Below are 14651 nucleotides of genomic sequence, written 5' to 3' on the forward strand. Positions count from 1 at the left end.
GCCCCCGCGCGCCTCTGGCCCCAGCTTCTGTCCCCGCCAGCGGACGCCGACCCCCCGCGGCCTATGCCGCGTGGGCTGTGCCGCCCCCCACTCCCACCCACGGTCTCGTAGTGCCGGCACCCGCCTGGGGTTGGGGGTGCCTCCCTGCCAGGGCCGCCGACGCCCCTGTCCCTGTCCCTGGCCGCCTCCCATGCCCTCTCCCAGGCACCCTGGGCGCGCGCGTCCTGCTCGGTGTCCCCTCTCTACGCCGTGAGGCACTGGGACGGCAGGACCGGAGCCAGAAGGGGGCCGGGGCCACGTAACCGTGGACTGCGCTGGGGGGCGCAGCGCGGGCTGGGCTCCTGGCCACTGGACCCGTCGGGGCGTCCGAGTGGCGCCGCGGAGTGGGCAGGGCGCGCCAAGTTTCCAACGCCTGCCCTCGAGCTCTGAAAACATGAAGGTTTGGGCGGGCTGGTGTGGGAATGAATCACCCGGTCGCACCCTGGTGCGGTGACAAAAAGGGCCTGTGAGGCCCCTCTGGCTGAAAGGGGCGGCGTCCGCTCGGCCTGGACGGTCCCGGGCCGGTCCAGCTGGCCAAGGCCCCTTGTGCGGATGCCTCTCGCCAGCGAGCCAAGGTGTGTCATTGCTTAAAAATAACCGGCCCTGCCCCTGCTTCTCTCTGGCAGCGAGTCGTCCTCCAGCCCAGGAAATGGGGCCACGCCCGAGGAGTGCCCGGCGCTGGCCGACAGCCCCACCACACTCACCGACGCCCTGCGGATGATCCACCCCATTCCCGCCGACTCCTGGAGGAATCTCATCGAACAAATAGGTGGGTGCCGTGGCGGTGCCCGGGCTTCAAGAGTGAAACCCGGGCTCCTGGTGGACTCTTGAGGGTCCCCTCTGCTCGTGAGATGCCCTTGCGTTTCTGGGAGCAAATGCATCTGACATGGCTAAGGAACGTTTTTGGCATACTCGGTTCTTAATGGTGTCACAGGCAGAACTGCCACGTTTTAATAGTATTGTATAACTGGGCTTTCGCAAATGCATTTCTGCCCTGCTCTGTCCTGAGAACTCTTCCGCCCAGCCTTGTCCTGGGGGAGGGCCCTCTGTCCCCTTGTCAGTAATGCCAGAAAGACCAGGGTAGAGGCTGTGCTGGGCCATGCGGGAGGGGGCACTCCATGAACCCCCGCCTGAGAGGAGCCTGGGGAAGAGCTGGAAAGAGAGGGAATCGCTTCTGGAGTGAGCCAGACTGACCAGGGCAGTTCAGGAAGAGGAGGCGTGGCCGGTTTTGCACAAGGGGAAAGGTGAAGTAGAGAGAAAGCAGGAGCCCCCCACCCAATGTCCCTGGGTTAGGAAGGGAAGCCTGGCTGCACCTGCCTTTCCAGGAACATGGCCAGGAGGTGTGGGATACAGCCCGCAGGTGTCCAGCTCCTGCACAGCTGCGGCTGAAGCCCTGAGAATACAGAAAATTGATTGAAAGCGCATCCCAAGAATGTGAGCACTTGCGTTTAAGAGTAAAAAATTGCTAATGACATCGAACTAGTTCTCATCATTGTCACCAGCGGTGGCACTGAATGTGTAATGTGGGTTCCGTTATTCAGAAAATGGTACCGGCTGCTTAGAAAATCTTTTTTGTTTTCCAGTATCAGAGCAGGAGACTGTCTACTTGTTAAACTAAAATTCTAGGTTTGGAAAGTTTCTTCCCTAAACATCATTATTGTCCTTCATCCCAAACACTCAGACAGAAACGAATTGCCTCCAGTGGAAGTGGAGCATCCGTTGCCCCATGAGACCCTGCGTGTGGGAGACTTTTGGGGCGGCCCACTCTTCCCTGGCAGGGGTTTTTCCCTGAGAAGAGCTGAGCCCTTGCAAAGCTGAGGGGGTGGAGCGCACAGTGCAGGCTGTTGGGCTGCTGACTCCAGGAATTTTGTTTCCAGCAGGGCCCCTGCATGTCAGGCCTGGTGGTGATGGTGGTGATGGCTTTTCCCAGTGTGTTCTGGGGCAACAGAGAAGGGCTGACCTGCAAACAGATTCCCGAAAACCCTTTTCTCCCACCTCCCTGCCACGTTGTCCTTCTTAATGAGGTGGGCCACCTCTGCCTTGGCAAACACTGGAAGCCTAGGCCTCCAGCTTCTTGAAAGGGATCCTCTTTGGTTAAGATCAATGTCACAACAAGGAAGGAAATCGAGGTGGGGGTAGAGAGCTCTGTGCCTCTTCTCATGGAGAGAGGTTCACATCTGCATTATGGGCATGTGGATACACCTCTCCGGAGGTGGATGGACCTGTTGGGCCAGCACCATAAGCCCGAGATCGGGGGCCCTGAGCTCTGATATCTGCCCACCCTGGCCCTCAATTTCCTCATGTGGTGAACAGTCGAGAAGGACATTTGAGTCTTTAGTCCCTGGTCCCCTGCAACTATCTGCTGGTATAATGGTAACTGTCTTTTTGTGGCTCCTGGGCTGATCCATAGAAGGAGCTCAACAGGTATGTTGACTGACAGCACAGAGCTGTCACTGCCTTCTTCTCATCCTTCATCATAGACTTGAGGCCTGTGCTAAGCAGATTCCTATACCAGCCCTACTTGCTTTTAGCTCTGTGAATGAAGTGAATTCTCTGCCAGGTGTCAGGAAGGGATGAGAGGTTCCTAAAAACACAGTGGGGTTGGGGGGTGGAGGAAAGTGGAATGAATACCTGGGGATTTTGCAGGCCACTGTGTTGGATTTTGCAGCGGCTCCCAGGGAAGCCAGAACAGAATTTTGCCAGGATTATGCGTGACACAGTATACAACTGTCGTTATAGATCATGGACCCTGAGACTCTGCGATTGGTTGCGTGTGAGCACGTGTGAGCACGTGTGAACATGTGCTACGCTTGTTGTCTCTGACACCTAACAAATGCTTGGCACAGAGAAGGTGCTCAGTAAAAAAAAAAATAAAAGGATCCCCTGCCCTTTGGAAGTTTCTATTTGAAGGATTCAAAGAAAAAAATTATTCTCTTCAGAAAGTGAGATTTTGAAGGACTCTAGTGGCTTTGGTAAGAGGAGCTGGGAACTTACTCTCTTTTCTGGGGTTGCACAGCCAGCCTGGTAGAGATCATTCCAATTAGGAGAGGTGGAACTGAGCCTTCTAATTCTGCATGAATGTGCTAATACCAGGGGTGAGATTTTATAGGTAAAGTTAATTTACATATACAGTTGTGCTTGATGAATGTACAAAATATAAAATAGGAAAACATGATATGTTAACAGTACATCCAGTACAGAAATTTAATTGGATAGCGTACAGTTCCTCAGGTAAAGCTGCTCTATTTCTATTGTAATCTGAATTTTAAAGCTAGTAACAATAAACAGGCTATGAAAAATGGTTACACGGTGTGGCAGACAACTCTTTGCAATCACAGTAACTTCAGGAAAATGGGTGTTTAAATTCATGTTTTAAATACTTCAGGAAGAAGTATGCAGTTTTAAGAAAATGTCAAAATTACTTGTATTGGGGGTCTTTGGCTTAGAGTGACAGAATATCCAGCAAAAATGACTTTAAACAATGGAAATATTCTATCTCAGTTAATGAGTCCAGTGGTAGGAAGTTCTGGAGTGAAGTTCTGGAGTTAGTTTGTTCTGTCAAGCAATCACCCAGCTCCTTTCCCTCCACCGTTCTCAGCATTTGAGCTTCATGTCACAAGATGGCTGCCACAGCTCCAGACATCACATCCTCCAGGAGCCATGTGTGAAAGCAAAAAGGGGCAGTTTGTCTTCAATGTCTATCAGGGAGGGATATCTTTTTGAGAAGCCCTTCATAAAGACGTAAGCTATCCCCTTACTCTCCTCGGCCAGGTTGTGTCACATGCTCACATCTAAACCCACCACTGACAAGGGGAAGAGAACGGTCGCAGTAAGTTTTTATCAGTCGACATTCACCCACTTCCCTGAGCATAGAATGGGTCAGCACCCAAACAAAGCCCCTCCCCTGCCAGCTGGGAAGAAGCGGTGTAAGGGCACAGAGGAAAGACAGCCAACAGTGGCTGCCACACTGTGATTTCAGAAACATTATTTTCAATCCACAGTGCTGATATTTATGTCTCTTTTCAGCATATGATGTCGGAGATAGTATTCAGCCATGATTTGCCGACTGTTGCATACATAAGACGTATTTTTGAACCTTCAAAAAGATGCCAAATTAGTTCAACACTTCTGTGAAGCTTGGAAACTGCATTTTTAAAAAGGCGTTCAATTCAACAAATATTTGCGTACCTACTATGTGGGGGAGGCACTGTGCTAAGCATAGAAAAGGGAATCCAAGTCAACTTGTGGGAACCCAGTTTCTTTAAATCTCCATAAATATAGTATCGAAATCACAAGAGCATAATCAGAATGAGTTTAGGTAGTGATGTTAACCTGTCTTCAGTCCATTGCGTTTAGCATGGACTTCAGTTTTCTTTTTCATTCCTTTGTCATATTAATGCCATGTGGTATTCTGCTGGATTGTAACATTGTTAAATTACGGGGTCCTCAGTTTTTGAAGTAAATGCTATGTACTTCCCATAAAGGCTTTATAATTTAATGTCACGGAGCATAGGAAGCCAACTAATTTAATCCACAGGGCAGATTTATTGGGTTCCTGTTTATAAATGTAATCGGTCCGGCCACATTCAGTATTTCAAAGTTAGTCTGTTTTTCTTTCCTTCCTTTTTCTACTGTTTAGATATATTTAACAATTAGATCAAGAAGGGATAATAGCTATCATGTTTCCCTGAAAGTTGACGGGGTCTTATATTAATTTGTGCTCCAAAAGATGCATTAGGGCTTATGTTCAGGGGACATCATCCTGAAAAATCATGCTAGGGCTTATTTTCCAGTTAGTTCTTATTTTCGGGGAAACATGGAAACATGGTACTGCAATTGTAAGAGAAAGTGCTTTCCAAGTGGGTCATTTATCTCCATCAGAACTTTCCTGGGAAAATCATCTTGTTTTATAGATAAACATATCAAGGGGCCCCGACTGCTGTCCAGACCAGTACGTCCAGCTGCCCACTGGACCTCTCCACCCCCCGTCCTGTGTTCCTTGAGTGGGGCCACCCAACCTCATTGCCAAGCTGGTTACCTGGATATTATTCATGACCCAGAAGCACTAGCCAGTCACCAGGACCCGTCTTCCACCTTGTCACACTGTCCCTTGAATCAGACACGTGGCTCCATCCTTTCATCACCTCAGCTCAGGTCTCCATCATTGCTCTCCTGGAGAGCTGTCACAGCCTCTTTCTTCTCATCCGTGGGCCTCCTAAAATGCAGACCAGAGTGACTTGCCTGAGTTCTCTTGGGGCCTCCCTCTTGCCCACAGGACAGACTGCCACCTCCATGGCACAACAAGCAGACAAGACCCCTGGGGTCTGACCATCTCCTCCCAGCCTCACTGCTGGCAGGATTCCTGCCCCCCTCCCCAGCAACCCTTCCCCCTTTCTCCCTGGGCTGGGATCCCCCCCCTTGGTTTCTGCTCGTGTGTGTGTGTGTGTGTGTGTGTGTGTGTGTGTGTGTGTGTGAAGAGATAATCGCTTCACTCCGCAGGATGTCTGACATGGGTTTTTCCCTATGGAGGTGCCACCTCTGTGCTGATTCATATGCACCCCCGAATCTCCTTGGAGACTCTTAATGCATTTATTTCAAGTACAATTGCTCAGGGAAGTAAGTCTGAAACTGTGAAAGCAAAAAAGGAATATTTCGTTTTTGAATCCTAAGACTGAGGAAATACTGGTTTTTCCTTCAAAATGAGAATTGACCACTCCCAGTTCACAAATGAATACACTTGAGTTTTACTGTGGAAGCGTTTAAGGCTGTGGGAAACGTCCTGTGGGATACTGAAGATAACTGAGACATCTCCATCCACTTTGCACACGCTGGTTATTAACATGTCAAGTTGTAGATTCCTGTTTGCCAAGTGTGTGTGCAGAAAGCAGATATTTGTGTGGTTAGATTTTAAATCAGTTCAGGGATTTCTCTATTCTTTGTTGAAAAAAACTCATGCATGCTGATCCTTCCCAGGAAGTGAAGACGTGGTAGAGCCCTTGGCTGAGACGCGTGCAGGTCTGGCCGTCCTGCTGTGCCCCTGGGCGGAGCCCCTGCCCTTGATAAGAGGACCATGCCTCGACTGAGTGATTCGGGAAGACCTGCATCTGAAATTCTTTACTTCTCTTCATTCCAATTCTGTTTGATTCCAGGGCTCCTGTATCAGGAATACCGAGATAAATCGACCCTTCAGGAAATTGAAACCAGGAGGCAGCAGGATGCAGAAATACAAGCTAATGTCCACAGTTCCCCAGCCAGCGAGGAGACTCCAGAGGAAGAAGAGGAAGAAGAGGAGCCCGCCAGCTTGCCAGAGAGGAAGGCTCTGCCCCAGATCTGCCTGCTCAGCAACCCCCACTCCAAGTTCAACCTCTGGCAGGATCTCCCTGAGATCCAGAGCAGCGGGGTGTTGGACATCCTCCAGCCCGAGGAGATCAAACTGCAGGAGGTAACGGGCGCCTGGCGTGGAGCTTACTTGGAAGGGAGGGGTGTTGTAACTGGCGTGGGTTGAGGCCCCGCCTCAGCAGGCTCACCGAGAGAATGCTTGACAGGGTTCATCCATCCAGAATGTGCAGGAAAATTCACAGTATTTCACAGGCAACAAAAAATACCTCATAGGCTAGCTCAGTCCCCCTGCTGTTTTCTCAGCATGCTCGTTTCATGCAGTAGCAACACTGTACTCTTCACGCCCTCCGTCATTGTTCTGGGGTGTTTCCTGGCACGTGTGGACGCTAGGTGATGCTTAGTAACTGTGACTGAGAAATCACGCCAGTCACCGGTACTTTACTTCTCACTCACAGTCTTACCCACTTTTTTTTGCAGTCTCCTAAACCGTGGATGAGTGGGGGCTCTGAAAGAGAGCGCTGGGTGTGCCCACCCCTCCTAACTGGTACAGAGGGCTGGGACCCCCTCCCTCGCCCCCTCATTTGATGGTCCTGGCAGATTAGGCTGAGGCATCACCTGGAGGGCCTCATGGTTTATTGCTAGCAGGGAGAAATAATCAATTCCAAATGAGCAGTGACAGTAATGAGCAGCTAAGAAATCTAAGTGTTCGTTGTAGTTGAACAACAATTCTTTGGGTATAGAAGGAAAATCTGTGTTAGAGAGAGACAGAGGTATGGTCCAGACTCAGGAGAGAGACTGGCTAAAGGAAACTGTGGGCGTGCAAGAATGTGTTCATTGTGGAATTTTAAAAGTGGGTAGAGAGGGGGAATGAAGAGATTGGGATTTTCCAATTTGTTCAATCCAAATCCCATCATCTGTCTCCTCTCTCCCTCATCCCCTCACCTGCTCCATGAAGCCCGTACTTGAACTTCTTCCTTGCCGCAGTCATGACGCACTGTGTTCTGCCTTTCTTGGTTCCCAATTACGTACTCCTGCACTACATTCTGTAGAAACATTTGCGCTTCTCATGCACTAAAAAGGCACACAGTTAACGGCCGCGTCTGAGAATACCTCCTGACCGGGGTCGTCTGGCTCCAACGTGAGTTGTCCCATGATGCATTGGCTTCTCGGGGAGGCTTGATAAAACTGATTTTTGGAGGGTTCACCTGTGTCCTGCCCCATAGAATCAGGAGAAATTGGCTCCAACTTTGACATCCTTGGGGCCGTGAGCAGTGATTGGTAAATGACTGTATCAGGAGTTTTATATGAAATTTCTGATGTAAATGATGTCTAGTCATCAGTTCCTAGTGAGGAGACATCAAGAAGCCACTCATCCCACCGGGAATGAAGATGAGGGGGTGAGGGGCATCTCCACTGAGGCAGGTGGAGCTGGACTGGGAGGGCTCGCCAGGCTTTGCCCACTGAAAGCAACTATGTGGAAGGTGCCTGAAGCCTGCAGGAAACGCCTGCGGTTGGTCGTCCTGAGAGACCAGGGGCTCCCCCAGCCACCACAGCGCCACCATCCCTAACTCTGACTTTCACAGAAAAAGAATTACACAACATGACTTTGCATTTGGCTTCTTTCACACACTATTACCACCTTGGGGCCATTTGTTTTCATCCTCAGAACAAGGAAAAAAGACCAGCTTTTGGGGGGGAATACTTATTTTTTACCTTGATAATTAGGGAAATGAAGGTTTTAAATACTTTGGGAAGCTTAGAGATAAACCCTAGTAGAACTTAAAACATGAATATAAACCTTCTACAACATAAGCAAAGCTAAAAGGAGGGAAAGTAGGGCCCTTGTAATAAAGGAAAGTGAACAGCAAAAAAAAAAAAAAATACAGAAAACAAATAGCATAAAATAAAGTGGCAGACTTAAGAGCAAACATGTCAGTTATGACAATGACTGTAAATTGCTTAAATTCTCCTTTGAAGGACAGCAATTTTCCAATTGGCTAGAAAACTAAATCCACTGTATTGTCAGACAGTAGAATTCGGGGCAAGGAAAGTTACCACAGGGGACGAGTCATTTTTGTATTGTTAAAGGGATCCTCTACATTGATAAAGGTACCACTTTAATTTTAAATGTTGTAAAATTAAATAAGCAACTCCTTAATATATTTTCATTGTTTAAGACGATGCAAACCATGCAGGTATGTGCCGGCCTTTTCTTGGCTGCTGGGTTCTCCCTGGAAGAACAGCTATATCTACGTCAGCTCTCCTGATGTTGTCATCATGCACCACCCTTAGGAAGACTCTTAAGTGCAAAATCCTTGTCGGTCTTTCTGATGTTTCCCCATGTTTTACACTTGTTTTATTCATCAGCCGTTGGTTTTGGTTTTGTTTTAGCAATCGGCCATGACTGGACTCTTAGAGCTTTCAGCTTAGTTTTCATCAAGAACAACTCCCTTTGCTCTGAAAATTCTTTAGTTTCTATCACGAAAGGACATAAGTGCATAGCAAGTACAAATGGCTTGAGTGAGTTTAAGGATGAACGTAAGGGATGCATGTGGGGAGGGAGGTGTGCAGGTGGCCTGATGAGGTGTCCTGCCTGCCGCTCCAGTGCTCAGCCCTGATCCCCACATGGCTTTGCAGGAAACAGGGCGGTTGAACTTGGCCCGTGGAGCTCGGTTAGGAGAGTGCATCTCTGTGCTGCTGTGAGACCACTGCTGGGGATAGAGGAATAGCTGGTCAAAGGTGAAGTGTGTTTTCAGTGGTGGTGGATAAATTGCCGTCCAGAAAGGCAGTGCACGTTTCACAGGACTCTGGCAGTGTGAGAGTCACTGTCTCACAGCCTCCCAGCCTTGTTAGCAAAGGTCTTAATTTTCGCTCCAATCTGTTGGTTGAAAAATCATTCCTTGTTTTAACTGGTCTGCTCTTATGACTTGGAAATTGAGCATCTTTCCATTTTTGGCTGTTTCCATTTTTTTGTGAATTGCCTGTTCTGTTGTTTGCCCTTTTTTCTATTGTGCTGTTTATTTTTGTCTTCTGGATTGATAGCAGCTCTTTATACATTCTGAATATTAATTTTTTTTATATGTTTCAAATGTTTTCTCCAGCAGTATAGTTAGGTTACGTATAGAGGCACTGGAGCCCAGCCACCTGTGTTTGTGTATCGGTTCTGCTGCTTCTTAGCTGTGTGACCTTGGACAGGTTTCTTAACCTCTCTGGTCCTCCATTTCCTTAGCTATAAAATGGGCACAGTCATAGTACCTGTATCACTGGGTCGTAACAACAGAAAGAGCTTGTGAGAGGCTGATCAAGAGCTTACTTTCCTTCCTAGTTTATTCATGGTATCCTTTGTCACATAAAAATCTTTTTCCCATTTTTATAGACAGTATGTCAGTCTTTTTATTTACTTAAACCTGTTCTTTTGGATGTTGTGTCTTGATTAGGATGGCCATTCCCAAGAGGTATATTGATAAAGAAAAAGTAACTATTATAAACTATTCGGAGCTAGCCCCCAAGCAGAGCACAGTCTGTCAGAAACAGGAGCAGGAATTGCCATACACACTATACAGTTTCTATAGGTGTGGGATGTAGAGGGATGTGAGGAATCTGAAGAAAATAATGAGGTTGACTTAAAGTATGTTTACGGACCTTTGTACTCTCTAAATCTGCGCTGCCCACTATAGTCGCCACCGGCCACATGTGGAGAAGGGGTGGAGAGGAGAAGAGGTGTCCGTTTCTTATCAAGTGAAAAACATACACTTACCACACAACCCGGCAATCCCAGTCCTCGGTGTTTCCTAGAGCAGAGTCTCCACAGCAGCACTGTTGACATGGGGCTAGATCATTCTTTGGGGGCTTTCCTGTGCATCGTAAGAGGTTTAGTAGCATCTCTGACCTCTGTTACCAGGTGTCAGTAGTACCCCTACTTTCAGCTGTGACAACCAAATATGACTCTAGACTTAGCTGAATATCCCCTGGGAAGCAAAAATAGTTCCTGGCTGAGAACCACTGCCCTCGAGAAATAACTTGTGTTCACACAAAAACCTGTCCATGAATGTTTATAGTAGCTCTATTCATAATTGCCCCAAATTGGAAACAACCCAGATGTCCTCTAACAGATAGAGGGATAAACAAAGTCTGGAGCATCCATACATGGCACTAGTCAGGAATACGAAGAAATGAACGAGTGATACATACAACTTAGTTGAAGGTCCAAGGCATCTTGCGGAGTGAAAAACATCAGAAAAGTTACCTACTATATGATTCCATTTATATGACATTCTGAACCAGACTAGACTATAGTGACAGGGAGCGGATAAGTGGTGGTCAGGGGTGAAGGGTGGGGGAGGGTGTGACTAGAACAGCTGGCACAGGTGTTTTTGGAGTGATGGCATTGTTGTGCATCCTGGTTGTAGTTTTGGAAGATTCTATACATGTGTTAAAATTCATAGAACTCTACACTCCAAAGTCAATTTTACTGTCTGTTAATTTAAAAACTAACGCATTATAGAAAGGGTTGACTGTCCTCATGTTTTTCACCCAACAAAATAAGTACTCTCCTCCTCCTCCCCCCCAAAAAAAATAAAACATAGATCTGTCTCACTGTGAATTAAGACAAAAAACTTACATAAAACATAAGAAAATCAAATTGGGAGATACATTAAAAGAATAACTGAGCATGTGTAAATTAATGTAAAAATCGTATAATGTTTGGGACCAAAATTTATCCTATCAATAGGCCAGAGGAGAAAAATACTCATCTTCAAAGAGGTTGAAAAGGGAAGTAGTACATCTATTTCTGTCTAAACAAAACTCAGAAGGGTACTTTGTGACATTTACAAAGAATATCTCAGGAATATTCATAAGGAAAATTTCAATTTATAAGGAATACAATTTATAGGAAAGCCTATATACAAAATCATATTTAATGAAGAATTGTTGGGGCCATGAAAATAAGACAGTGATGCTTGCTGACGCTGACGTTGCTCTGGAAGCTCTAGCCAGTGCAATAAGACAAGGAAAGGAATAAGAGAGAAAGCCATAGAAAAGGAAAGTCAGAACCACACTTTTTGCCAATGATGGTTGCCTATTTAAAAATCCTGAGGCAGTCCAAAATACTGGATCCAATAAGGCATTTCAGGGAAGTGGCCAATTATAAGATAAACATGCAAAAATTAGTTGGTTTTTTTTTGGTATGTATCAACAAAATCCAGGTTGCAATCAATTAGAAAGCTCTGTTGATAAGAAAACTATGAGTACCAAAAGGAAAATAGGCAAACATTTATCATAGAAAAAATGCAAATGGCCAGTGATTAAATGAAGAAAGGAAAAATAAATCAAGCTCACTGGTGATCGAAGAGGTATAAATTAAAGCAACATAGAGAACAGGCATTTCAAAATGGCAGAGACTTTTAAATTTAAATATATTTAAAACCCAGTGTTGGGGCATTTTTAAATGAGTGCTTAAACACAGATGATAGGAAGAGTATAACAATATTTGTATCAAAATCCTTACAAGAATTTGTACACTATTTGATGTTTCGATTTCTAGAACTTTATCTTGAAAAATAATCAGAAATGTGCACAAATATTTATTAGGATATTCAGCAAAAATTAGGGGAAGATTCTGAGGAAGAAACCTAAATGCCCAATGATAGGGTAATTGTTTAGTAAGACAGTGAACCACTATACGAAGACACAAACTGTAAAAAACATGTTTTCAAAGAATGGAATAGGTGAATATTCATGACATATTAAGTTTTTAAAAGGCAAGATAGAACATTACATTTATAGTAGAGTGTGCATAGGATAAAGATATTTAATAAATGATATTTTTGTCGTTTCCAGTGAAACAGATAAAGATAGTTAAATAAATTAGGATGACCTGACAATAAATATAGTCCCATGCAGTAGTACTGTGTTTCCCCGAAAATAAGACCTAGCCGGACCATCAGCTCTAATGCGTCTTTTGGAGCAAAAATTAATATAAGACCCGATCTTATTTTACTATAAGACCGGGTCTTATATGATATATTATATTTATATAATATATAATGTATTTTACTATATATATTTTTATATTTACTATATATTACTATATAAATATATATACTAATATATTATATATATTTATATTTACTATATATAATATACAATATATTACTTATATAATATATTTTACTATAAGACCCGGGTCTTATATTAATTTTTGCTCCAAAAGACGCATTAGAGCTGATGGTCCAGCTAGGTCTTATTTTTGGGGAAACACGGTAAGTAACACGGGCACATGACACGGGCTTCTGACTTTTCATATGTATTTTAAGGAGTTTAATGTGAGTTTCCATTTTGTTAATATCTGGCCATGGGGCAACGACACTGGCCCCGTTCAGATTTTATGCTCCAACTCAGTGATTCAGCATCAGATCATCGTTTCATGTGTCCAAGCAAGTCAGGCAACTTGTACTGCCAGCTCAGGCTGTTGGTGAAATGTCGCTTTTTCATTAGCTACAAAAGCAGCAGGTCGCAGTAACTAATGTTCACACAAGGAAAATACCCCCAAATGATGGCCTTTTGTAGGCCTGGCTCTTAATCAGCCATTGAAGAATCAGGATTTAAGAACAAAATCGTATGTTTTCCTCCTCCTTTTTAAAGTGAAAATTAGGTGGCTGAAACTGGAAACTATCGTCTCAGATGTCGTGTTGGACTTTCATAGTTTAGTTTTTGTTTTTTAACTCCCTCTGAAGCTCTGGATTTCTGCCCTCCTTTTTGGAGTGGTGTTTGGGAAAATAATTAGACATCTATTCTTTCAAATTGCAAAGCTGGGGAGGAGGCAGCTGTAGAAGGGGCAGGTGTACAAATGAGGGAGAGCTGGGGCTTCTCTAGAAAGTGGTGGAACACAGAATTGTCCTAAAAAGAGAATACAAAGCAAGAAGGACAGACTGCAGGGGCGGGGGGGGTGGGGGGGAGAACAGCCACTGCCACAGACAAAAGATCAGCTAGCACTCGATACTCACCACTCCTGACACTGGTGTCAGGAGACACACAGGAACCTGGTGGTGCCATCCCCTGCACAGTACCTGAAGCAGTCGCTCGGCCGCTGGCGTGGATTGTGTCCCCAGCATGCATCAGGATTCTGCCTAGGCAAAGGGGATAGAAAAAGACAGACTGGCCACAGCCCCTAATCTTGTGAGCTGGGTGTGCAGAGCTTGAAAAATGAGCAAGGAATGATATTTTGAGTATCTCCAAGGAAACAGGGACACACATACAAATGTGGGTTGTCCTGCCCAGCTGGCACTTGTGACGGCACCGCCCCAGCATGACCAGACAGCACTTCCAGCTTCGTCCTCCTGGGAACGAGAAGGGAGGGAACCCGGCAGGTGCCCTGTGTGATCCTCCCAGAGGGTGTAGCCAGTGATGTATAAGTCGCAGCCTGAGTCTGCTCCATCTCTGACACCAGAGCTGTACTTTCGTGGTATTTCCACATATTTTCACAATGTAGAACTTAAGTGTACTTTAGTGTTTTTACCAAAAGAAAACTGTCCATTTTAGAAGGAAATTACTTTGGATTTTTCATATGATACGTCTCTATTGAAAAATTAAATCATGAGTGTTATTTTATTTACCAACCCTTATTGAATCGTACATATTGTCCTGTTAGGATAAACCTTAACAAGTCAGCAAATTAGTCCCACACTGGGAGGGAACAGGGATGTTTGCCCCCTGATTTAAGGTGGGCAATTGCCATCGCCCCAAACACCAGAAAGCTCCTTTCTATTTGATTTAGAAAGCAAGCAGCTGTTAACTATTTTAGCAAAGTGACAAAGTTAGCATTTATCATTTTTAAAATGAATCTTTTGGATAAGTAATTTATGCACCTGATAGAAAGTTCAAAAAGAGCAATTTTATTTTGACAAATGTGCTAGACTGTAAATTATATTTCATTGTGGTTTTAATTTGCTTTTCTCTGACAGTGAGTGAGGCTGAGCATCTTGGCAAGCATGTGGCTTTTAAAATGTTTACCTATTTTAGTTAGTATGGACTTGTACTATCTTATTAATCAGATCATCTTAAGAAAATGTAATACTTGGTGCTTGGACATGTGAGAGCTTGTGGAGGCCTGGGTTTGGGCTGCTGGTGCTTCGGGGCTGCGTCAGGCCCCCCCAGTGCGTGCATACATGGCTCACATTTAATATATGACCCCTAGTCCCACAGCAATGCCTGGAGGTAGTTGTCACCCCATGTGACTGCTGAGGCCCTCCTTGCATTTCTTGCAGCAGGTC

At 45.4% G+C, this 14651-nt stretch overlaps 1 protein-coding gene across 2 annotated transcripts in view; it reads left to right on the plus strand.

Moving 5' to 3' along the window:
- NGEF (neuronal guanine nucleotide exchange factor) overlaps window positions 1-14651 on the plus strand; it is a 96250-nt gene that overhangs the window by 60538 nt on the left and 21061 nt on the right. For both annotated transcript variants that reach the window (XM_033112462.1, XM_033112463.1), the window contains 2 exons: window positions 666-808; window positions 6189-6481. In XM_033112462.1, the coding sequence (XP_032968353.1) occupies window positions 666-808; window positions 6189-6481 (436 nt within the window). The remainder of the gene's footprint in view (window positions 1-665; window positions 809-6188; window positions 6482-14651) is intronic.

Source organism: Rhinolophus ferrumequinum, chromosome 8 (genome assembly GCF_004115265.2).
Source record: "Rhinolophus ferrumequinum isolate MPI-CBG mRhiFer1 chromosome 8, mRhiFer1_v1.p, whole genome shotgun sequence".
Taxonomy (NCBI): domain Eukaryota; kingdom Metazoa; phylum Chordata; class Mammalia; order Chiroptera; family Rhinolophidae; genus Rhinolophus; species Rhinolophus ferrumequinum.